At 52.9% G+C, this 22903-nt stretch overlaps 10 protein-coding genes across 10 annotated transcripts; 7 read left to right on the top strand and 3 right to left on the bottom strand.

Annotated features, from left to right (window-relative positions):
* The first annotated feature begins 387 nt into the window (after nucleotides 1-387).
* Nucleotides 388-2353, top strand: BDZ99DRAFT_432651 (small nucleolar ribonucleoprotein complex subunit). The gene has a single exon (XM_033717351.1). The coding sequence runs from the start codon at nucleotides 424-426 to the stop codon at nucleotides 2248-2250; it is 1827 nt and encodes a 608-aa protein (XP_033582814.1). The 5' UTR covers nucleotides 388-423; the 3' UTR covers nucleotides 2251-2353.
* A 58-nt stretch (nucleotides 2354-2411) lies between these two features.
* On the bottom strand, nucleotides 2412-3556 carry BDZ99DRAFT_376619 (GTP cyclohydrolase I; the record flags this gene model as incomplete). The annotated part of the gene is made up of 3 exons (XM_033715034.1): nucleotides 2412-2714; nucleotides 2775-3079; nucleotides 3151-3556. The coding sequence occupies 3 exons, from the start codon at nucleotides 3554-3556 to the stop codon at nucleotides 2412-2414; spliced, it is 1014 nt and encodes a 337-aa protein (XP_033582813.1).
* A 1149-nt stretch (nucleotides 3557-4705) lies between these two features.
* On the top strand, nucleotides 4706-8942 carry BDZ99DRAFT_471166 (uncharacterized protein; the record flags this gene model as incomplete). The annotated part of the gene is made up of 5 exons (XM_033721711.1): nucleotides 4706-4901; nucleotides 4950-5319; nucleotides 5368-6777; nucleotides 6827-6984; nucleotides 7039-8942. The coding sequence occupies 5 exons, from the start codon at nucleotides 4706-4708 to the stop codon at nucleotides 8940-8942; spliced, it is 4038 nt and encodes a 1345-aa protein (XP_033582812.1).
* Nucleotides 8943-9724: 782 nt separating this feature from the next.
* Nucleotides 9725-10474, top strand: BDZ99DRAFT_124590 (uncharacterized protein). Its single transcript, XM_033712548.1, has 2 exons — nucleotides 9725-10390; nucleotides 10441-10474. The coding sequence occupies exon 1, from the start codon at nucleotides 9777-9779 to the stop codon at nucleotides 10242-10244; it is 468 nt and encodes a 155-aa protein (XP_033582811.1). The 5' UTR covers nucleotides 9725-9776; the 3' UTR covers nucleotides 10245-10390; nucleotides 10441-10474.
* On the bottom strand, nucleotides 10475-11344 carry BDZ99DRAFT_124591 (uncharacterized protein). The gene has a single exon (XM_033712549.1). The coding sequence runs from the start codon at nucleotides 11227-11229 to the stop codon at nucleotides 10654-10656; it is 576 nt and encodes a 191-aa protein (XP_033582810.1). The 5' UTR covers nucleotides 11230-11344; the 3' UTR covers nucleotides 10475-10653.
* Nucleotides 11345-11396: 52 nt separating this feature from the next.
* Nucleotides 11397-13130, top strand: BDZ99DRAFT_124546 (uncharacterized protein). The gene is made up of 2 exons (XM_033712547.1): nucleotides 11397-11434; nucleotides 11673-13130. The coding sequence occupies exon 2, from the start codon at nucleotides 11801-11803 to the stop codon at nucleotides 12995-12997; it is 1197 nt and encodes a 398-aa protein (XP_033582809.1). The 5' UTR covers nucleotides 11397-11434; nucleotides 11673-11800; the 3' UTR covers nucleotides 12998-13130.
* An 812-nt stretch (nucleotides 13131-13942) lies between these two features.
* On the bottom strand, nucleotides 13943-15933 carry BDZ99DRAFT_457796 (Nop domain-containing protein). Its single transcript, XM_033718769.1, has one exon. It carries the CDS (start codon nucleotides 15876-15878, stop codon nucleotides 14148-14150), a length of 1731 nt encoding a protein of 576 aa, XP_033582808.1. The 5' UTR covers nucleotides 15879-15933; the 3' UTR covers nucleotides 13943-14147.
* Nucleotides 15934-16291: 358 nt separating this feature from the next.
* Nucleotides 16292-18692, top strand: BDZ99DRAFT_493799 (F-box domain-containing protein). The gene is made up of 2 exons (XM_033723264.1): nucleotides 16292-16422; nucleotides 16476-18692. The coding sequence occupies exons 1-2, from the start codon at nucleotides 16380-16382 to the stop codon at nucleotides 18308-18310; spliced, it is 1878 nt and encodes a 625-aa protein (XP_033582807.1). The 5' UTR covers nucleotides 16292-16379; the 3' UTR covers nucleotides 18311-18692.
* A 348-nt stretch (nucleotides 18693-19040) lies between these two features.
* BDZ99DRAFT_471161 (uncharacterized protein) lies at nucleotides 19041-20206 on the top strand (the record flags this gene model as incomplete). The annotated part of the gene is made up of 3 exons (XM_033721710.1): nucleotides 19041-19114; nucleotides 19176-19742; nucleotides 19792-20206. 3 exons carry the CDS (start codon nucleotides 19041-19043, stop codon nucleotides 20204-20206), a joined length of 1056 nt encoding a protein of 351 aa, XP_033582806.1.
* A 1388-nt stretch (nucleotides 20207-21594) lies between these two features.
* BDZ99DRAFT_124453 (uncharacterized protein) lies at nucleotides 21595-22834 on the top strand. The gene is made up of 4 exons (XM_033712546.1): nucleotides 21595-21928; nucleotides 21991-22321; nucleotides 22378-22650; nucleotides 22757-22834. The coding sequence occupies exons 1-4, from the start codon at nucleotides 21753-21755 to the stop codon at nucleotides 22784-22786; spliced, it is 810 nt and encodes a 269-aa protein (XP_033582805.1). The 5' UTR covers nucleotides 21595-21752; the 3' UTR covers nucleotides 22787-22834.
* Nucleotides 22835-22903: the final 69 nt, after the last annotated feature.

Genomic DNA, 22903 nt, shown 5'->3' with positions numbered 1-22903 from the left:
AAGTGTGGACTCGTCTGAGAAGACGGAGAGGCAAAATAGAGAGTTTGAAACTATATCGAAAGACATAACAGAACTACTCATCGATTTCCCTTACTCTTCCTACTCCAGCTCGATGACTGCAGTGTCTCCATGATCTAAATCCGCTCCTCCTAGTTAATAGATTCTTTTGCTAAGATACTATGCTGGATCTGGGTTCTTAGAGCGCATCGCGAGAGTATAGATAGAGATGTCTGATTGTGTATAAGAGGAAGAAAAGGAGATGTTGATGGATGTTCCACGGTTGCTCGAAACCATGGATCGCGCCATACCTAATGCGTGCTAGCGTGGCACACCCCTGTCGTCGAACCAAATCTCGCATCGAAAAAAAGTTCGAAGAAATCACCAGCAAAGCTCCAGGCTTTCCACACCTCCTCTTCACCCACGATGTCCTCCTTCTTCACGACTCCGGCCTCGCAGCGGAAACGGAAACGATCTGACGGTCCGTCGCCTGCGTTAAAAAAGCGAAATACCACATCCGCACCCTCACAAGCAAAAAGCGCACCCCGCGCTCGCAAAGACCGCTCTGAGTCAATTTCTGGAAGCGAATCGGACGACTTCGAGGGGATTCACAATGATGCAGACGACTTACTGCCATCCGAGTCTGAAGACTCAGCAGGCGAGGACGAGACGGCGGCAGAAAAGCGCCTGAGGCTCGCAGAGCGCTATCTAGCGAATATTCGAAGCGAAGTCGAGGACGACAGTGTAGGATTTGACGCCCGAGACATAGATCGCGACATTATCGCGGAAAGACTCATTGAAGATGTGGCGGAAAATAAAGGGAAAATATACCGGTACTTGGCAAAAGAGCTGGATTGGGAGGCAGCAACGCATACATTTTTTCGGGCAGATCAGAATGTAGTGACTGGCATTGCGGCAGCGGCGCCATACGTGTACACAGTTGGGAAGGATCTGAGTCTTGTCAAGTGGGAGGTTGCTACACCGGCACATGTCTTGGAGGGGCAGGGTGACGGCGAGATCAGGCCGACGAATATCACACTCAGGAAGAGACCGAAACGGGTCGCATTTGCAAAAGGAAAGAAGAGCAAAGCGAAGGATCCTAGTTATCTAGGACACACGGCGCCGATTCTCTCCATTGCTGTCTCATCCTCAGGGACCTACCTAGCCACTGGAGACGCCAATGCCCGCCTCATCATTTGGAAAGCCGAGACTCTCACCCCGCTAAAAGTTTTCACCCAGCATCGTGCAGCTATTAACTCGCTCTCCTTCCGTCGTGGCACCCATCAGCTCTTTTCTGCTTCCTCAGACCGCACAATCAAGATATGGAGTGCCGACACGCTTGCTTACGTGGAGACTCTATTCGGGCACCAGGACGTTGTCGTCGGCGTTGCTGGAGGTGTCGAGGGAAATGGAGGACAAGAGGTGTGCGTCAGTGTGGGTGCGAGGGATCGTACAGCGAGGTTATGGAAGGTGTTGGAAGAGAGTCAACTTGTGTTCAGGGGCGGTGGGACAGCAAGACAAAAGGGTCTGGACAAGATTCGAATACATCACTACGAGGATGAGAAAAGTGTGGCGAAAAAGAGGGGAGTTAATGGCACGGGACCAGCCGAGCATGACGATGATTTCGTGGCATACGCTGAAGGCTCTATCGATTGTGTGGCTCTCCTCGACAGCACGATCTTCGTCACTGGATCGGACAATGGCGCTCTTTCACTGTGGTCAACCCATAAGAAGAAGCCACTATTTACGTTACCTCTTGCCCACGGCCGAGACCCACCTATACCAGCGGAGGAGATGTCGGCCGATCTAGATCCCGCAGATCATAGAGAAGGACCCAAATTACCGAGGTGGATCACAGCCCTAGCAACGGTACCGTTTGCAGATTTGATTTTGAGTGCCAGTTGGGATGGTTGGATTAGGTGCTGGAGGGTCGGACCGGAGAAAAGGACTATCGAAGAAGTAGGCGTTATTGGAAGGATACCACCTATCGAAGTTAAAGGAGGTGGTGCTGAAGATTCAGACGACAATTCAGAGGAGAGATTGCAGGTCAGGGGTATAGTCAACGATCTATCAGTCTTCGAACGGGGCGATAGGGGCAAAGACGGACTCTGCGTTGTTGCGGCGGTAGGAAAGGAGCACAGGCTCGCACGGTGGACTACTTTCAAGAACGGTAGGAACGGAGCTGTGATATTCGAGGTACCCCGGAAAGGGGTAATACAAAATGGCTCTGCGAATGTTGAAGACGCAGAGTAGACCAGAGTCGAACGTCCCGACTAGGGAGGTCTATGATAAGATAGCCGCCGTTTGGAACGCCCCCATAACGCCATATGTAAATCTTTTACACTCAAAACCTTTTCCACCACATGCAATTGTGAAACGACGGTGGGGCTTCTTTTGTGCAAGCCCATGCAAAATTACCTCCGGTTTAAGAGGTTGAGGAACTCCTCGCGCGTCTTCGCGGTTGAGCGCATGCGTCCTAGCATGCAGCTAGTAATTGTGCTTGAGCCAGTCTTCTGTACACCTCGCATGACCATGCAGAGATGGCTAGATTCTACGACTACAGCAACGCCTTGCGGCTGTAGGACCTCAGAGAGAGCCAGAGCGACCTGCTTCGTCAGGCGTTCCTGAACTTGGAGCCGCCTTGAGAACATCTCGGCTATACGGGCAAGCTTGGAAAGGCCTATCACCCGCCTATTGGGAATGTACCCTATGTGCATCTAGAACGTGTCGTTAGCTTTTGCCATCTAAATGGAATGGTCCCATGAAGGTGTACATACCTTCCCAGTGAACGGGACCAGGTGATGCTCGCAAAGTGAGAATATCTCAATATCCTTCACAATCACGAGCTCATCGTGGTCCTCGTGGAAAACCGCTCCGTTCACAATGTCCTTCAGGTGCTCTTCGTAGCCTTTCGTGAAGAACATCATAGCTTTCGCATAGCGCTCAGGCGTGCCCAGCAGCCCCTCACGCTCCGGGTCCTCGCCGAGACATTCCAGTATTGTGCGTACTGCACCGGCGAGCTTTCCAAGACGCTCTTCCTTCTGCTCCTCGGTGGCTTCTTTACGTTCACGGGTGCCGCGACCTGTGAGGTAGCAAATTATTGGCTTGAGCTACTCGGTAATAACCGTTCGAGACAAGAAAAAGGTGACTCACTCGGCCAACTCAAGCCATCGAAGTCAATCGTCGGATGCTGAGTGTACGGGCTTTGTGCGCGGCTCATGGCCAGCGGGCTCGGACTGACGATTGTCTCCCTCGGATCCCGCGCCGGCTCCTCCTCGAGCTCGTCTCCAACCGCACTATTCGCACCGTTGGCAGGCTGATCCCTCGACCTTGTCGCCGTTGCTCTATTCAATGCTGGCGCTCGCAGGTCCGGTCTTTGAGGGCCATCGTCGAAGTCAATCGCTTGGCGGCCGGTGCTGCTGGAGGATTGGATGGCAGCGAAGAGGGATTCGCGTTCGCGACGGTCGCGAGTTTCAGTCGCAGCACCGTTGAGGGGAGAGGAGCCGTTGGTGAGGTGGGTAGGCAGGGCCGATTTGGGTTTGAGAGGCGGAGAGCCCATTTCGGAGGTGGGGTGTCGGGGTTTCTTGTAGAGGGGCAGTAGCGTTGAAGTTTGAGCAGAGGCGGAGGTCAATGAGCGGCGGGCTGGGGAGCTAAGGATACGAATGCTGGCAGGTGTGCCTGTGCTAATGAGCCTGAAAGATTCATGGCATGGCAGAGTGGTGTTGGGTGCAGAGCATGTCTAGCTATAGCACATAAAATCTCATCCTTGGAGCATGACTCCGGTCCGCCGTTAGGATTGTCCAACCACTAGCGCTGAGTGTTCAGCCCTACCAAGATGCGTGAACTCCGCTGCAGGGCACACCATTCACCACTCATCTTTCACCACCATTTGTCACACTTCTTGACGGAAGATCCAAGAACTCCGTCGTCTATAACCAAAGCCTCTCCTTAGGCCTACAATGCCAGACTTATCTACTGAATCATCAGGGAACGAAGACCTGCGCCGCATCTAGGTAACAAAGGCCAGTGGCAGTGCCTCCATCTTCAATACTATCAGCCATTGCCACCATGCTTGCATCTATCTATATTCCGTCTTTGCCAGACTACCTGCAAAACTCCAGTCTGCCTTGCCCACGTCCGAGACATCTTGAGTCAGTACATGTTTTCTAGCGGCTTCTCAATTTGAAACGCAGTTTGCAGGCGGCACAGCAACCTCATACCGTGTCTGAGTACATTATCGTCCCAGACATACGCCATTGCTATTCATTGACAATGACACGCGTGTCGGCGAGGTAGACTTCACGTCTAGTGTCAATTGATTAGTCGCTCGCTTTCCACCACTTGGTACTGTTTCTACGACCAGAGAGCCTTTGAAGCATGTGGAGAGACAAACCTCAAAGTCTTCCGGAACAGTGTTTCTTAGCAGATCACACCCTTGTAGCGTAACGATTAAGGTTATTTTTGGTGATGCTGGCGAATGAAACGGAGCCATGCGGACTTACGGCGGCTACATGTGTTGGCAGCGGCTGCATGGCTGTGCCGCATTCTCAGGTCTCATACATAGGACAAGTACCTCTAGGCGAGTTCCTTGTCTCGAAACCACCAATTCTGCCCCTTTATTCTGTTCGTGTATTTCATTCCAAACCGTCTTTGCTTGATTATTTTTTCTATTTGCACGCGTCTTTATCTACCACAATTTATACTACCGATGGATCGGACACTCGCTCGCTCTGCTGAAAACACTGTGGACATGTACGATCTCAATGAATCGGGAACATGGCAAGGAATTCACCAAGCAACTGAATCGCCGTCAGACCAGTCGCCCTCGTCTTCGAAGCGTCCGCAGTGGAGGACATTGACAGACCTATCTCGTTATGCAACCCTGAAACGTACTGCTAGCGGAGGTACTTAACAAGCTCAACCAGGGCTGACCAAGCTAATTACCCTTGCAGATATCAACTGTTCTCCGTGGAAACCGCTAGCACTCAGAGCACCCGTTCTAGCGTGCGCTGTGCTGGTTTCATGGGGTCTAATTATCGTCTTGCAACTGCTCCTAGTCAAATCCCAACGCGATGGCGGAATCATCTTTGCTCCCAAGACCAACGACCTATCGCTTAGCCACTCGTTTTTATATCTGTATTTCCCGACTATTGTCGCCGTCATTTTCAGTATTTTTTGGAGCTGGATCGACCTAGAGACCAAACGTCTCGAACCCTACTACCAACTATCCAAACCGGATGGTGCTCTTGGAAAAAATTCCCTAATGCTGCAGTACCCGTCCGATTTCATTCCCTTTGTACCGATAACAGCGATAAAAAATTGGTGAGATTCTTCCAGTTTTTCTCAAACTTCTTAATTAACTTCCTATAGCCATTGGCCGGTATTCTGGGCGTCGACTGTAATGGTCATTGTAACATGGGGACTTGTCCCCATACAAGCTGGTGTATTTGCGACGAATACTATCACGAAGTCCTTGAATGATTCCATGCTTGTGTCCACGAGTCTTCTTTCCTTGGACCAACAGACCGAGAACGTAACCGGCCATTACATGCAGTCTGTCTTCGGCATTACCTGGCTCAACGAAACACTTCCGCCATACATGGCTCGGAACTACACCCTTGCTCCCTTTAAGACGCAATCACAGCCGATTCAGGGATTCTCTGAGACTTGGACCAGTATGACTACCCTATACAGTGTTGACGTATCCTGTGAGCAAGCGAAACGTCAAAATGAAACGGGCATCGAATACTTCACCAGCAGTAACGGATGCCGATTTCCAACCGTTGGTGGAATTAGCGGAAACAACACTATTGGAGGAAAGAAGGGTATGGAAAACAAGGAATTCTCCGTCATGTATGTTGGTTTCTGGGATGATGATGGATTCGCCGACTATTTTCTGTCCGATTTCTGTCCAATCGAGACCAACCATACATTTTATGCTGCCTTCACGCGCAACAAAAAACTAGCAACGGACCCACCGGAGAACATGACTTCAATTTTTTGCCAACCAAGCTACTATTCGCAGTTGGTCAATGCCACGGTGGCTGTTCCATCAATGCACCCAGTAAATGCCGTCCCGATAGGACCGAAAATTCCGGTTTCAACAACTGCCTACAACACCACTTTGCTTGAATGGCGAATGAACAACGGAGTCCAGAAAGCGCAAACTAGAGGAGAGAATCCCGCGTGGCAGTGGCCTTCTCAACTCGAGCGTCTATTAAGCAAAAACGTTTCACAAACGATCGACAATGGACTTCTTGGTCTTCCATACATGGCTGCATTCGCAATTGGAGCCTCCAACAACACCCTAGAAGAACTTCTAGATCCGAAAACTCTCGGCGGTGCCTTTGAGGCGTCATATCAGTTGATAATCACGCGCTCGATGGTCGATGTGTTGAACACCACCTCCTTTGCAACAGCCGTTTCTACAATTGGGACACGCAAGTACCGCACACAAGCGGTCATTCTTGTGCCAGCCTTCACTTTTGTTGTTGAAGCACTCCTTGGCGTGGTGTCAGTCTTTGCGATCGCGTTGCTGTACCTTTCATTCACGAGGCCAAGGCAACTAAGATCCGACCCAGGCACGATAGCTGCTGTAATGTCCCTGGTAGCAGACAACGCTTCACTACTTTCCACATTCGGTCAACTCGATTGTTCCACCTTGGAAGATATGAGCAATTCGATCGGAAAAAGACAGTTTCATTTGGAATATGATGGTCAACGAAGTGTGATACAGCATGGTGAAAGCTCCGCTCCTGAATCACTGGCAGAGTTACAAGTGTATTCTCAATTCTTATCCGATCGTGTTTCATCGCTAATTCGTTGAAAGTGGGAATTCCGAAGCCGAGAGCTCAGCATCGACAAGAGGCATTTCTCAGCCTATACGCCCTGTGGAGTTCAGCCTAGTCACAGTTGCGCCATTCGTTCTGTTCCAAATAGCTTTGGTCGTTCTTCTGGCTCTGCTTTATCAAAGGAGTAAACCCTATGGTACTTGACCCACCATAATATTTCATTGGCCACTCTACTAATTATATTGACCAGGGCTTGCACTGCCTTCCAACAATAGGATAGCTCGGCAAATCTTAGAGAACTATATACCGACAGCAATCGCTACCTTGATAGAGCCTATCTGGATCGTCGTAAACCGCTTGCTGTGCATGCTCCAGCCTCTCGAGGACCTGCGTACTAGGAAGGCAGTGGCCAGAAAGTCAATTGCGCTAGATTATAGCTCCTTGCCACCCCAACTGGTCATCTGGAAGGCGTTACGCTCTACTCACTTTACGCTGGCTGCTGTTTGTGGAATGGCGTTGCTCGCCAATGTTCTTGCCGTCGCCTTCAGTGGGCTCTTCAACGAGAATTCAGTTCAGGTGCTATATCCTACCACTTTGAATCCATCCTTATCGAGCAAGTTTGTCAGTATCAATGGGTCTGACGGACCTGGTGCTAGTAGTGACTCGAGCGCTGATGATGGGGAGTATTCTGGTGCATATCAAGGTGGGCTCGGTATGGACCAGTTCTACATCTCGGAGTCGAACCTCACTACTGGTACTCCCCTCCCACCATGGACGGATCAAAGGTTCCTATATGTCCCTTTTTCCGCGAACAGTACCAAACCGTCAACACAAGGCTTCCGGGCTACAACAAGGGCGTTTGGCGCTGAAGTGGACTGCACTGAGCTGGTCCCTGGTACCGAGAACAGCTTCACTGCAAGCGTTTGGACCGATCCCCGCCCACTCTCCCGTGTTTCTTCTGCCAATTTTTCGATGACTGTCGTAGATAATACTGGGAAATCCGTTACTTGCGTTGATCCCGGGAGGGATCCCCAAAAGGGAGCGGAGACTGGAAATACGGGCGACACTCCCCCAATGACCTGTCAAAAGGGTCGGTCAGCAATGGAATTTGTCCTGCGCCTGCACGCACTTCCGAACGCAACTCAACAAGACCAGGACTATTGTGCAGAGTCTGTGTTCCTTGGATGGGCCCGAGACTCAGGTCAAGATATTTGCTCTGATAATTCTACCAAGAAGTTTGACCGCAGCAATTCGCTATTTATGGCATGCCGTCCGAGAGTTTTGTCCGGGATCGCAAATGTACGAGTCGACTCCGTGGGCCACATAGAAGAAGCGGACTTATCAAATACCACATTTAACATTTCTCGGGGGGAGATTCAACAGCAGTTTTTTACGAATGACCTGAAGAACCTTTTACAGCAAGCGAATTGGTACCTATTTCAAAGTACTACTCTCACCAGCGGATTAGTTTGGCACAGCGACTCTTTTCCGACAGACTTCTTCAATTACGAGATCAGTCACATTATAAACAGTAGCCGCCTACTGGATCCAAACCTATCACCACCGTCATTCAGTGACGTTGCGGCTCCATTCGGCAAAGTTTATTCCAGGCTCTTTGCCATATGGCTTGGCGCTAACAAAGAAAATCTGTTGCTTCCTGCTCGAGACGACTTGGGAAGTCCATCTATTCCGGGATTTCGGATTGAATTGGAAACTCGCATATTTGTATCCAAGCCCATGTTCATTATCTCGGAAGCCATTCTCGGGACGTACATCATCGTTTCCATCCTTGTCTATCTTCGCCGTCCAGGAAAATATCTAGCCCGGATGCCAACGTCTATTGCATCTATTGTTGCCCTCTTTGCCGCCAGTTTGGCGGTACGAGACTTCAGAGGCACAGCGCACATGTCTAAACGAAAGCGTGAACGGTACCTTTATCAACTAGATCAAAGGTACGGATACGGTACCTTCGTGGGCACTGACGGGAGAGTCCATATCGGGATCGAAAAGCAGCCTTTTGTTCGTACATCTAATGTACCAGGGCTCATCCAAAGGAGAACAGGGCGGCCCCAGGCGTCAAAGAAAAGTAACTCAAAAGAGGCCCTGTTGGAAGATTCGCATAGAAAGCCATCTTGGATTCGACGATTCTGGTAGTAGTGAACGGCGGCGGTAATCAGCAAAGTCTATGCGGAAGACTCTCACTTTCGCTACTTTTTGAAGGACTTCGGAGCATTATCAAAATCTGTGTGGGACGTAAAATGCTTGAGAACGAAAGTTAGAGTTGGTTTCGAAAGCTCGCAAGTGGCCAGCTGTCAGGTCGGAGAACTCGACACACCTCCGAGCAATCTTGGAGTTGTCGAAGATATGTGGGAGGCTTGAGGGCGAAAGCAGTGGAACCGCGACTACGTGGAATGGTCGTTCTTACCGCCGAGGCCACGTAGTCATCTAAGACACCTGCAGCACTACCAACATCTGCGATGCTTCAGTAGGCGCTCATCGTACTGTAGCCCGACCAGCCAACGATTCGGCAGCCAGATCACAGGTGCGAGACAACGTTCCTGGAGGACGTTATGGAATGCAGCAAAAGAACTAGAGGATACGAGGGGCATCTGCAGAATCTAGGGCTACCATTACATCCGAAATAAAATCAGCGGCGTCGTATTCATTGGTCAAAGATTCTCGAGCAAGTAACCACGATTCCTTGAAGACATTCCAGGCAGGTGTAAGCTGAGAGCCTCAGCTACTTGGAACAACGGATCCTGCACAAAATGAAACATTGCGACGTGTCTACAAGGCCGATGCCTGCCCTGGAAGCCAGCGCTACGTAGGCAAATGAAGGTTTATGCATTGCATGGATCGAAGTAGGGAGTGGAAGCACTGACGCGGGAGACTGAACTACTTCGAGCCAAAACAAAAGGCATTGAATCCTATACCACTACACAACTTAATCATCCTTGTGGCTTGCCATGCGCGACGGCTTGTCTCGCGATGTCTTGGGCGAAGGTGCACGAAACAGAGGCCGCTGGGCAAAGCGGCTACCCGGAACCAATCAACGATCGAAACAGAGTGATGCCAGAAACGAAAGCGCTCTGCACCACGACGCAAGCAATCCAGACCAGTAACGGCCTCACCGCTTCGAGGTTAACGGCTTCCCAGCTTCCTGGTGCTGGGGATCAAGTGGATAAGCTTGGTGGCTTTGCCGCTGGGCTGCAGGCAGGTGGCCGACGCAGCATCCACAACGGCATGCTTCGGTCCAGATTGCGTCTCAAGGCGAAAAAGAACGAAACGGAGGAAAGGCAACGGCGGGCGCGTGTGCACCACGACTCCACAGTTAATGGAAATCCGCGGGCGACGTGGTTGATTGAATTCTATTTCGGGCGAGTGGGATGGCACTCAACCAGCGTGAGCAAAGGCCCCAGAGTCGAGGAACAGGTTAGTACTCCGTCTACAGTGTAACAGGAGTAAATGGTATATTACGAGCAACATCTAAAAAGAACGCAGAGCGAGTCAGAGATTTAGGGTCGCGGGAATTGCGCCTGCAAGGAACGCCTTGGGCCGCCTGGGCTTCGAAGTGACGATCCTTGGCGGTCAAAGTTTTTCATGTAAGTCCTACGGCCTATCCTACTGTATAATAGTAACCGTTACGACCCAGCAGATGGATGTGCGACGCGACAAGCTGCGGCAGCGACCTGCAGGATGGAGTCAGATTTCAGCCTCAACGCTACCTAAGGACGACGTCGTTGAACGAAACGGTCGCAACAGTCACGCGAGCGGCACGCAGCACTTCGGCGTGGTGCGAAGGCTATCTCTGGCTCAGAGCTGCTAAGAGCTTGGGGGGGTGCGTGGTGCCGGCAGCCGGCGTGTTTCAGCCGGTGATGGGCGCAGCGAACGAGGATGTTGAGCGAGGCCGTGTTCGAAAGCATTGTGAGGCCGACAACGGCCCCTCACCGTCTGGGGACGAGGTCAGGACTGGCCGCGAGCAAGGCCCAGTGGTGGCGGCCCATTGGCTGTTGCACGGCCCGATCAGCGCTTTCGGCTGGGTTGCAGTCCTATCGATAACGCCGGCCTGCAGCATCCCCACGCCAGGGGTCGCAACGCTCGACGACGCCACAGCGCCCTGACGCCTGCTCTGGGGCAACATCGCTGGACGAGCAGAAGGAACGCGGTTTCGAAACGCGTCTCCTGCCCTCTCGAGCCAATCCGGGCCCACATTCCGCCCTTTGCCCTCTGTCAAACGCTCCCTGACCAGCGTCCGTCCCGTCTGCGGCTCCGCTGCCTGTGCTTGCCCTCGCTGATCCGCCGTGGCGACGTCGACATGCATCCGGTGCCTTGCGTCCGTCGCCCTGGGGGAAGCTTGTTTGCTCAGGGGACGGACGCCAGCCGCTTCGCCCTGACCTGATATAAAGCCCTTCGCATTCGCTCGCCGTTTCATTCCTCTCATCGCACAGTCGACCCTCACGACTCAGGCTAGCCCTCTCTCTCTTGTTCTTGTCTTTTCTTCCTCTCGCCTGCGGCAGAGACCACAATCCTTTGACATTTCTGTGAAATATCGACTTGACTTTTTTTGCTGAACTTTGATCCACTCAAAGAGCGCCGATTTACTGTTTGTGCCGGGCCTCCAATTGCGTCGATTCACTATAGCTTCGGTAGGTGCCAGAATCTTCCCCATTTCACCTCACCTCACCTCTTCCATGTGGGGCCTTTTCGCTAGTGCCCCGAGCGCCCCAACCTTCTTGTCTTTGCTTTGCTCCGCTATTGTGTACTATTGTGTCTATTGTTCTGTTCAGCTCCATTGTCAATGAGACCCTCTTGCATAAAACCCTCACGTCTGCCCTACCAACTAGACCAGTACCTCCCCCAAGACCTTCTAACTCGGCGCTTCAGCACCTTCGAACTCGACTGCCTCTGTCAAACAGCCCTTTCACCACAATCCACGCATCGCTCAGCTGGTCTAGCGATCTCTCAGCAAAAGCACCCTCGATTTCCACATCACATTCCTTCCACGAACCAACATGATGTTCACTACTTCAACCATGGCCGCTGCAGCCCTCGCGCTCTTCGGCACCGCCAACGCACACATGATCATGAAGTCTCCAGTTCCCTACGGCAACCCCAACAGCTCCCCGCTCGACGACTCCGGCTCCGATTTCCCCTGCAAGAGCGTTCCCTACGACATCGTGAAAATGAACACCATTGAGGTTGGCGTGCCTCAAACACTTAGCTTCACTGGCAGTGCTGTCCATGGCGGAGGATCCTGCCAAGTCAGCGTCACTCTGGACCAGAAGCCCGACAAGAACAGCCAATGGAAGGTCATTCACAGCATCATCGGCGGATGCCCATCCAACGTGACCGGAAATCTCCCCGATGATCCAACGGGCGATGGGGCGGCTGTCTTCCAATTCACGATGCCTAAAGGTATGCCAAATGGGCAATATTCCCTGGCCTGGACCTGGAACAACAAAATCGGTAACCGTGAGATGTACATGAACTGTGCACCTATCACCGTCACTGGTGGAGGCGACGACACCTCGGTCATGGAAAAGCTTCCCGATATGTTTGTCGCCAACATTCCTAGCGAGACTTGCTCGATCCCAGAAGGCTCCGACTTCGTCTACCCGAACCCGGGCGATTCAGTCCAATCTGTTACCGTTGGTACTCCTGCCTTTGGAAGTTCTCTCATTGGGAACTGCGCCTCGATGACCAAGATGGGCGCCGGTGCAGGAAAACTTGGAACTGTTGCAGGCGGTAAGGGCAATGCGGAACCAACAGGCGCCCAGTCATCTGCGGGTGTTAGTCAGCCAGCAGCTACCAGTGCGGTCGCTACGCCAGTAGCATCCAACCCAGGCGGCGTCTTCGCTCCAGGCGCATCCTCAGCTGCCGGCGTCTCATCAGCCGCTGTTCCTGTGCCAACCTCCTTCGCCACTGTCGTCGCTCCATCCTCCGCTGCTGCAGCTACATCCGTCCCAGCCGCAGCTACCAGCGTCGCCGCCGCTCCCGCTGCCTCAGGCAGTGGCGTGCCCTGCTCTACCAACGGCGCGATCGTCTGCATCGGCAGCACGCAGTTTGGCGTCTGCAACTGGGGCTTCGCGGCTCCACAAGACCTCGCCGCCGGCACCACCTGCTCCAACGGCCAGATCGGCACCAAGAAGCGCGTTGTCCGCCGCCGCCTACCAGTGCACTTCCGTCGTCACGGCTCGAACCTGATCTAAGTGCATTCCCCTTGGCTCTCTAGCCCTCGATTGATCTTCGGCGGCATACACAGCATTGCACTGGCGTTTTGAACTGCATTTCTTCGCTAGCATGGAGGGATGGATAGCGGTCACATTGAACACTTCTTCTTGCATATACCATTGTTGGATTGGAGCTCCGGACTCCAAGGCACACACACTACTACACATTGGATATGTATGGTACATCTAGCATCTGTACAACTTGGGATCTCGGGCTGGGTCTTTTCATTTCTTTTCACTTCACTTCACTTCTCTTTTCTTTTGGATCTGAAAAGGTCTTTACATTCCTGATTCTTGCACGCTCTAGAATGTCTAACCGATGTTGCTAGAGAGGGAACAGGCCTTGTTGTAGCCATATGATCGGCAGAGATATCCCCGAATGCGAAATTTGAGACGCCGCGGAAAAGCGTTTCTACCTTCCACTTACCTTCTATGCGCTTATTGTGATATGATGCGCGATTTCTGATATAACATGTGCTCAAGGCTAACCTACTCTCATTCCCGAGGGATCTAACCTACAGGCATCGAATCCTCCCCAGCCCGCCGGCTTTGGGTCGGCCCCCCCCCCCCCCCCAAAAAAAAAGCCTCAGGGTCCGCACAGGCGCAGGGGTAGAAAACGTAATCGCTTCCACCTGCCCCTCGTGTGCCGGGCTCAACTCGCGGTTGGAGTGGGAGTTTGGTGACAGGGGTCGCTAAACGTGAGACGCATTGTGCGACAGCCCTGCAGCACGACCTCGCTCCCTTTCCGAAATTCTCATCCTTTGATTTCGGACGACTGCGGATTGAGGATGGCGGGTGCGAGGAAAAAGTGGCACTGTTCTTTTGCTTTTTGGTCGGATGTGACAGGCCTGACAGGGGTGGTTTCAATGGAATTGGACTCGTCTGCTAGCAAACAGGAGGGTCTCACGATAAGTTAGCTATTCGGTTTGATATATGGCAAAAGTATTTGAGTCTCTGTAGCTATAACTATCAGAACCACAAAGCCTCTCAGGCTTCGATAATGGACGATATCCTGCCTATGATCCTGCCCAGAACTCCCTCAAATGCATTTGTTAGACCACCAACGCCTTGCAGTTCTCCTCAGTGGTTCCTAAATGACCGCGGCTTCATCAAACCACGAACGGTTCGTTCATGAGCCCGTATTAACCTTCTTATTCGGCGGCAGCGAAGGCACCTTGAAGCCTGCCGAGTCTACATTCGCAGGAGCACCATTGCTGCCTCCCGCAGCACCGCCGCCGACCTGCGTGAACGTTCCACCCTTGAACCACCGATCCTCCTCCGCCTTCCGCTTCCGGTTCATCGCATCGCGGACCTTGGGGTCGACGAGCTCAAGGCCTTGCACGGGCGTGAAGGCAATGGAGCTCGTACCCGCCGTCGCCACACCGCCGACGCCCGCCGTGCGCAAGCCATGCCCGCGGAGCATACTCGCGGTGCCGCCTTGGCCAAAACTCTTCAGACTGGATGCCGCTCCGCCGACCGCAGTTGCAGTGCCGTTGGTACCCCAGCCCGGGTTCTTCTTGCTGAGCTTGGCCTTCGTCTTGTGGTCGATCTGCTGCGCGCGCACGCGGCCGGTGTCCTGGGCGCCAATCATGCCGAGGCCCTTGGTGCCGGTGCCGGTGCCATAGCCGACTTCCTGCTCCTCCTTGCCAAAGACCATGCGGTTCTGCGCTTTGCGGATCTCGGTCATAGCGGTGGCTTCTTTGGCCAAGCGGGCTCGGCGGCCGCCTCGTTTGCGGGAGGGCTTGTCGTCGGGTGCGGGCAGTGCGCGGACGCCCTTGTTTGGTGGTGGTTCGGTGAGCTTGTCCAGGCGCGTCATGCAGTCTTCTTTCAGCTGCTCGCCCATAGCTCCATCTGGTGATTCGTGCACCCGGTCGACTCTTGCGGCGAGAATAACTTTGGCAGATACGATGCGCATGGCCTGTTTCTTGAGATCGGTACGGATGGCCTGGATGATAGGTGAGTTGTAGAGAAAGCCCTGGTGGCGGACACCGACGTTGGTCGCAAATCCGGTACCAGATGCCTTATTAGAGCCGAGTGGGGGGATGTTGCAAGCGGGCGTCTTTGCAAGGCCAGTAAGACCGCCAGCGTAGTTGAGCAGTTGCGCCGCCGTCAGAGAGCCAATAAGGTTCGTCAGATTGGGCGCGAATATGTTCATGCGAGATTGCACGTAGTCGGTGAGGACCTTCTTGGCCTTGTCGAGCTGTAGAGTCATCATGCAAGCTTTGCGCACAAGAGACAGCTCGTGCTCGGTCAGGTCTCGACCTCCAGAGCGTGTAGCTTCCACGGTGACTACCATCAGCGAGGGACCGTCAAGTATTGACTTCAAAGGGGCGCCCACAATGTTGTCCGCCGACAGCGAGATGGTCTTGATATCTTCCATCGGCCCATTTCCTATAATTGCGACGGTGCGCGCGTAGTTCAGCGGGTTCTGGATGAGCTCTTCGAGGTACGGGAAGCGAATCGAGTAGACGTCGCGAATGAACTTGTGGACGTTCGCCATCTCGCCGTCGATGGAAGTGGAGAGGGTGTTGGCTTCGGTCAGGAGCTGGTATTCGGGGTGGTCCTCTACGGAGCCTTCGTTGGTCGTCTGCGGTAGAGTTTGGTGGTGCTCGATCTGCTTCACAACGGGTTCCAGCTTGGAGAGCAGGCTTGTCGCGCCCTGGATGTCTGGTGGCCCCTTGTCTTTCTTCTGGGCATCGGCTTCCTCGTCCCTGCCGTCGTCTCCGCTGTTGTCGTCGTCGCCACCGAAATCTTTCGCCAGTTCGTCCAAGTCGCCCTTGGTGTCGGTTTGCGCGTCGTCTTCGTCTTCGGACGCAGAGGACGCGAAGTCGTTCAGAAGCTCGTCTTCGAGACTTGCCATGGCGGAGTATGGAGCGGCTCTAGCGCGCTTGAGTGAGAATATGGATGGGTGGTTGACGATGAGTGGGGTGGTGAAGCCTGCCTGCTGTCGTGGAAACTCCCTAAGACTTGCCGGCCGTCGTGGCGTCGTCGCGCCGTGTGGCGGTGCAATGCCAAGGCTCAAAAAATGAGGGTCCAACCTTCACTCCCAGTCTCCAGTGTCGAATTCTCAGGCGCAAGGAAATTGAGTCTCAATCTGTCTTTTGCATTACAGAACGCGAGTTTCCCCAGAAATCGACACTAATCCCCCCACACCCTGAACAGCTCGTTAGTGAAGTGTACCCATGGCGTCATCCCGCCCTCTGCAGCTTGGCGCCCGGGCGGTATGAGGGCGGAAGTCGACGACGCCCTTGTATCCGGTATCGTCGCTCGTCAGATAGCTCCTTTCATGCGATTACATATACATAAGTTCCAATTCCTCTTCTCACTATAGTTGCTTCGACCTTATCGGACAGCCTCCAACATGGAAGATCTTCCTACTGAACTCCTCCTCCAGATTGTTGCGTGTCAGTTCCCACGCTCTCGGGAATGCTACCCGAACCCCGCTGACCTACAACAGTCCTCGAGCCCTCAGATCTTGTCCACCTGCAATATGTCTCGCGTCGCTTTCTCTCCATATCTCGTGAAAATACTCTCTGGAAGACACTATGCTTCGAGCATTCCGTTGCCGAGGTGCGCCGGCGAAGGCAGCTCCTGTGCTCCAATATGGAGCCCCGATTAGCAGAACTCGCACGAGCATTGGAAGACTCGCCTATTAACGTGCACGGCCGGAATGCTCCAAGTGCTGATATGGAGGTGCATCGCACTGCTGCGCGCCAGAAAGCTACTCTTCTCGCGAATTGGGACCCCTCATACCCAGAAGAGAAGGTCAACTTTTACCAGGACTTTATTCAAAGGCATGCGCCTCATACTATGAGCTGGTTTCAGAATGCACAATATGGTCATAGGGAGCAGAAACTTCATCACGAAGCGACTGGGATGGGCATACTATTCGATGATGCAGGTCATCTAGCCGATAAGCTCGTCGCGCCATTGGAAGACGGGAGTGTTTGTATATGGGATGCGTCGAAAAGCAGCGAAAGGCAGGGTGCAATAATTGGCCGGAGCTCAATTGGATTACTTTCCGACAAAGGATCCGACCTGGATCTGGACACTCGAATTAATCAGAGCAAGACGATAATGACCGAAACCGGAGCTGTCGAGTGTGTCAGTATTGACAGTCGACGGAGGAAAGGCTTTTTTGCTGTTCAGAACATTCTTAACGAGGTCGACTTGTATACCCTTCAGGTGATTTCTAGGACTCCATTCCCGTTTCCTATCACGGCATTGTCTGAGGCAAGACATCCGACGCCTCTCACTGTAGGGACCAATTGGACACTACATCTCCATGACACCAGGAAAGCTCCACCAGAGCCCGACTCAGGCTCATCGACTAAGTGCGAATTGATTGCGGGAACTCCATCCAAAAATGACTTCCTACGTCTACAGACTGGCGATTTTGGTGGACATGTATCACTGTCCCAACCAGGCGCATTGTCCATCTTGCATTTGCCAACGGCGCGCGAATGGGACGGCAATGGCGATATTTGGGTGGGCGGACGGTTTACCAGTTTTCTGAATTACGACCGGCGATTTTTCCCTCGTCTTCGGGGTACGGTCCATTCAGGGGCGCGGCTGTCCTGCATAACAGCCATCCCACATCCCTTCATTCCCGCCGATTTGCGCCTCCGCCGTCACAACCCTTCTTCGACCGCAATCCGTGAAGCCAAATCAATTCCTGGTCACACTCTGATTGCAGCTGGCGAATACAAAGGCAAAGGGTCTTTGGAGCTCTACAGTCTTTCGTCGGATCCTGTCCGCTCCATCAATTCGTCTGATAGCCGTGCAACCCGGAACCAGAACTCTTACTACCACAACAGGCAGACGGCATCAAGCTCTAAGTTGCTCTCTGTAGCGCCTCATGGTACTCGCCTTGTGTTTTCCGATGGCGATGGAAACATGAAGTGGGTTGAGCGAGATGGATTCACTCCTGTTCGTCAACTCAACATCAACAGCGACGGCCCTGCAGCTCAGCCTTTGAGTGCTTTGAGCGCTGAAGCAAGTGGAGATATTGTCCAGAAAATCTCACCAACGGTCGCGTCCTCGTATGCCAGCCATAGCGAAGTACCATTAGGCGAGGATAATCTGATCATCTGGACGGGCGATGGAAAGCTGGGCATGGTCGAATTTGGCCGCTCGCCAGCGTTCAACATCGAGGATGTAGATGAGCAGGCTCAAGCAGCACAGGAGATGGAACAGGCGAAGAAGGAGAGGGAGTATGGGCAGGAGCTTAGACGGGCGCTTGAGAGGCAAGCAGCCGAGCTGAGGTGGATGAGGGGTTATGGGCTGCGATAGGTATGCAATGCAAAGCAGTACGAGCTTATCACAAGAGCTGCAGTGCCATTTCAATTTAACACTGCGATGGAAATCCCTGTTTTACATCAGCACGACTTCGAAGACCTAACGAACTATATCGTGATTAATTTGAACGGCCTCTTACATCGTAGGACAGTTCAAATCGTGTGGTCCTACTACAGAGAGATGGGTTTTTTCCGAGAGCAATGGAAATATATAGGCGAGACCCTCCTGTGTCTAACTCTTCTTTCATTCGGGTACTTGATACACGTTTTTGCCATTGTCAAAAATGCTTCATCATATCCCCGACAACATGGAGGAAGTGTATTGATGTACTTTAGAACAGGCTGATATCTCTCCTAGCCACTTCGCCCAGCCGACGTTATCTACCACGTAGAACGAGACTATTGTGCATACCCACATGGTCCTAGAAATACTGCGGAGCAACTGAAGCAGTAGTAGGTACTTGTACGCAGACCGATGTTGAGTATTGCGAAATGTAACAACACGGCCCAGGTGAGGTGCACTGCAGTGTTTTTGGTAAGCTACCTCACTCACTTCAGACTTCACTTGACTGCGTTAGCCGAACCATCTACTGTAAATTCATATATAAACCTCTTCCACCCCAGAGCCCTCTCGCCCTGGACCCAACCTCTTCAGCGCGCTCGTCTGGTATGACCTTCTTCAAATAGTGCATCTTTATTGGCTGACCTTGTCACAGCTCAACAGCATGACCGATCGAAGCATGGAGACTCCGACGATTGACTCCGCGGGAGCCATTCGAGCCTACACGGGCATCCCTGGGTAAGTCACTTGGCCATCCTAGACGGCTCGTTCACGTGCTCATCTACTCACAACGCTTCAGATCTATTCGAGAAGATTTCATTGTTCTGAAGGTAGACGATGGCGCAGGAGGTCAAGGCACCTTCATTGTACCGCGAGCACTTACAGAAAAAATCAACTATATCAAAGACCGATATACAATCAAGAGGCCCAACACGATTGATATGCCAGCCATTTCACCAGACGCATTCCATCGCGTTGTGCAACACGTTTCTACCGGTACTTTCGACATCGCGGTTCCACTCTCGAACTGGAAGTCGTACCCTCTGAAGGCGGCCAGAACGCAACAAGCAAACATCCGTAACCCAGCTCGCAACCTTTGGCTAGATTGGAATGCCGACAAAGAGACTTTCAGTCTACGGCTCTACGGAACCGAATCTGATATCTCTGGGGATGCGTTCTCTCTTCTGGTCCTCGGACCACTCAAGGCTCCATATTTGACCTTGAACTTCAATCAGTTGAGCGTGACCATCACCCCCGGGGTCTCGGAGGTCCAAATCACATTCTGGACGCAAGATGATCTGTTGGACTTCCTCCTGCAACTTCTTGCTTTGCTAAAGTCAACTCGATGCCCAGTCTGTGACGAGCGGTAAGATTTTCAGTCAGTCACCTTCATCCCCGGGCGCTAACCTTTGTAGAATTCAAGCGATGAAAGTTGAAGAATACTCAACCCCTAAGCTCCGGACCTTCAGCACTACCTTGGACATTTCTGATGACAACAACATTGACGTCAGATCTGAGCGATTCAGATTGAAGCTACTCGACCGAGAATTTGAGGTTTACCACGCTGTGTATCAGACCGGTATCACTGAGATGTACACGCTGTTGCTCAAGAAAGTCGAGGACATCCTCAGAGGCGGAGAAGAAGACTTGCAAGTTGCTCTGGCTCAGCGTGTGCAAAAGCAAGCCTTCACTCCTACAAACTTCAAGGAATACGTGGCGAGTCGCATGTATAACATGTTCCGCGACGTCTCTGTTGAGGATGACTTGGACTTCAAGGGGGACTTGCAAGTCGCTCTTGCTGAAGCCTTGCGCAGAGCAGGAAGGTGCTGAGATCATGAGCGATATTGGCGTTGGTTGAACTTCATATCATTCTTCATCTCAACATGGAGGGCATATTCTTTCTCGAAAGGAACTATGGGATGGCCTTGCAGATGGGCTTCCTGCTACAGCCGGTGCTGGTTGCGACTTCCGTACCTCTAAAACTACTGAGCATCAGAATGCTTTCCTATCTAGTCAATATAAAAGTTTCTTCCCACTCTCCACCTCCGTTCGTCTCCACTTCGGTTCATCCATACTATACCATTATCTCTTCATTCTTAGGTTTCCGTTCGCGCTGCTATCTCAGTCATCAGCCGGCGAGTTTCGTAGGTATTATGGTATGATAAACCACCCTCATTAACTGGGATCTCTTGCTGGGCGAGGAAGCGTCGACATTCCGAGGGCGGAAGCATTTCCATAGACCGCCTTCGATGGCAGTACCGACCTTATCACAGCACACTTGGGCAAGCATGCCTATATTTTCCACAGGCCCAAGCATGCTCTGGCGAAGTTGGCTGCCTGAGTGCTGCCTGAATGCTGCCTGAGGCCTTTCATCCTGGCCAATACCTACTCCACCTCCATCAAGCCTCGAGTTTAGGTAAGATGATGCTACAGACGCGCAAGGACGTGGTGCGATGTCACCCTTGGCATTCCGGACTCGCAGCGCTGTCGTGGGATCGGGTGCGGATGGCGGAAGAAGAGGATGCAAACCTAGTTGGCCCAGGGGGAAGCCCAGCCTCGGTCAAGCCGGCTGGGATCGTCGCACACCGGTGCCCCATTTGCTTGGTGAGACGATGGACAGCTTCTTGCTTTTGATGCAGCGTTCCTGATCTCGCGCGGCCTGTGCACGCTAAGTTCGAGCTCGGACGCAAGGGCCGACTTCTCGTCAACCACGCCCGCTGCCCGCTGCGACGCTTTCGAGGCATGGTGATAGAGCGCCAGGGCAAGCTAAGTGTCGTAATTCATCCTTCTCTATCGTCGCTTGGTCTCTCTTTCCTTCCTTTCGCGCGCAGAGCCATGCTCCCCGCCGGACGATGATGGAACGCCACCAGGCACCACGGCCGACGACTCATGGGCTGGCGCACCGGCTCAGGGCGCTGTGAAACCTCGCCCTCCCGTCTAGCCCTTTTCCGTCGCTCAGCCCATCTCACAGCGCCCAGGATCCGGGGTGCGGCGGCCGCAGAAGAGTCAGGGAGCATCGCTCAAACCGGCAAGGCGGCACATGTGATATCGCGTCCCTTCACGCGTCGGGGGGATTTCCACTTTACGCGTCCAATCACGTCCGCACCGTGCCGTGTGGCCCTCTGCTCGGAGGCCTGGGCGAGATAGCTGGCCTCGCCTGCAGCGTATATATTCCCCTGACATGCCGCCTTTCGCTGCATTGTCTGCCTCCCTCCTCACTTTCAAACTGCTGCCTCAGGATCGTCGTTGCGTCGTCGTCGTCACCCGTCGTTGCCTATGCCCGCCTCGCTATAAATACTCCCCATCGCCCACCACTCGCCCAACCTTCGACTCCCGGAGCCCCCACGACCTTATCGCCATCCGTTCATCCGCGAGCATGTTCAGCTCAGGCAGGAACCGAACCCAGGCCGAGAGCTTCTCCAAGCACCGCGCCGGCAAGTCGACGAGCAAGAAGAACCGCTCCTTCAGGGACTCCATGTCGACCAAGAAGGTCGAGAAAATGGCGCAGCAGGCCTCGCCAGCATCAGCGCAAACAAGTCCGACCGTGGGAGGGTGAGTGCAGTATGCGCATCACATCGAGAAGTGTCCGAAACTAACACATCTAGTTTGACCAGCGCCATCATCACTCTTTGCATCGGTCGCGAACAGCGACTCTTCGCTGCCCACGAGGACGTCCTCTGCCACTCGCCCTTCTTCCAGTCGCTCTGCCGCGATCAGTTCTTCCAGTCTACGTCCAAGCGGATCGATCTGCCTGACGAAGAGCCCGAGATTTTCTCATCACTCCTGGAATATCTATACAAAGGCGACTACTACCCTCGCTTGGAGTTTGACAAGCGGAGAAATAGCTGGAACTTGGAAGATGCGGCGAACGGTCGTGGGACGGCTGAGTCGACTGTGTATCACGCTTCTGTGAACGGTCCGATTCTGAAGGATACTGTTATCTATGTAAGTCAACCCATCACGTTCACCGTAAGATCATTAGTTTCTTATACGATCTTCAGTGTGCTGCTGAGAAATATGGCCTTGAAGAGCTCAAGCGCCTTGCTCTTCGTAAGCAAGGTCTTCAATCCGGGATACAGTGCAGCACGATCTTAACATCTGCTCGCTATGCATATGCCAACACGCCCGAAAACGATGCGAAGCTACGATCACACTACCTCGCTCTGATCATTCGTAGTCGCTCCACTTTCAAGCGTAGCGGCACTATGCAGAACGAAATGGAGAATGGCGGGAAACTGTTTTTCGACTTGTTCGTTGCAATGGTCAATCACATGGTACGTTCTTCATTTCATTACTTCATCACTTCGTTACGATCCACAACTCTGTCCACAGCAAGTACGCAATCATGCACGACGCATTCAGCTAACGCGGCTCCTTCAGGATGACCTCGCTGCAAAGTCGCCAAAATAGTCATCACCATATCGCCGTCGCCCCCCGCTTCAACGTCGACGTCGACGCTATCTCTCCTCATCAGGTCCCGCCATCTCCCTTCACATCCCAACAGCACTATGCCCCTAATCGCCTCCA

The sequence above is a fragment of the Mytilinidion resinicola genome (genome assembly GCF_010093595.1).
Source record: "Mytilinidion resinicola strain CBS 304.34 unplaced genomic scaffold BDZ99scaffold_2, whole genome shotgun sequence".
Taxonomy (NCBI): Eukaryota; Fungi; Ascomycota; class Dothideomycetes; order Mytilinidiales; family Mytilinidiaceae; genus Mytilinidion; species Mytilinidion resinicola.
Note: the sequence above shows the minus strand (reverse complement) of the source record. Positions and strands in the feature narration are given on the sequence as shown.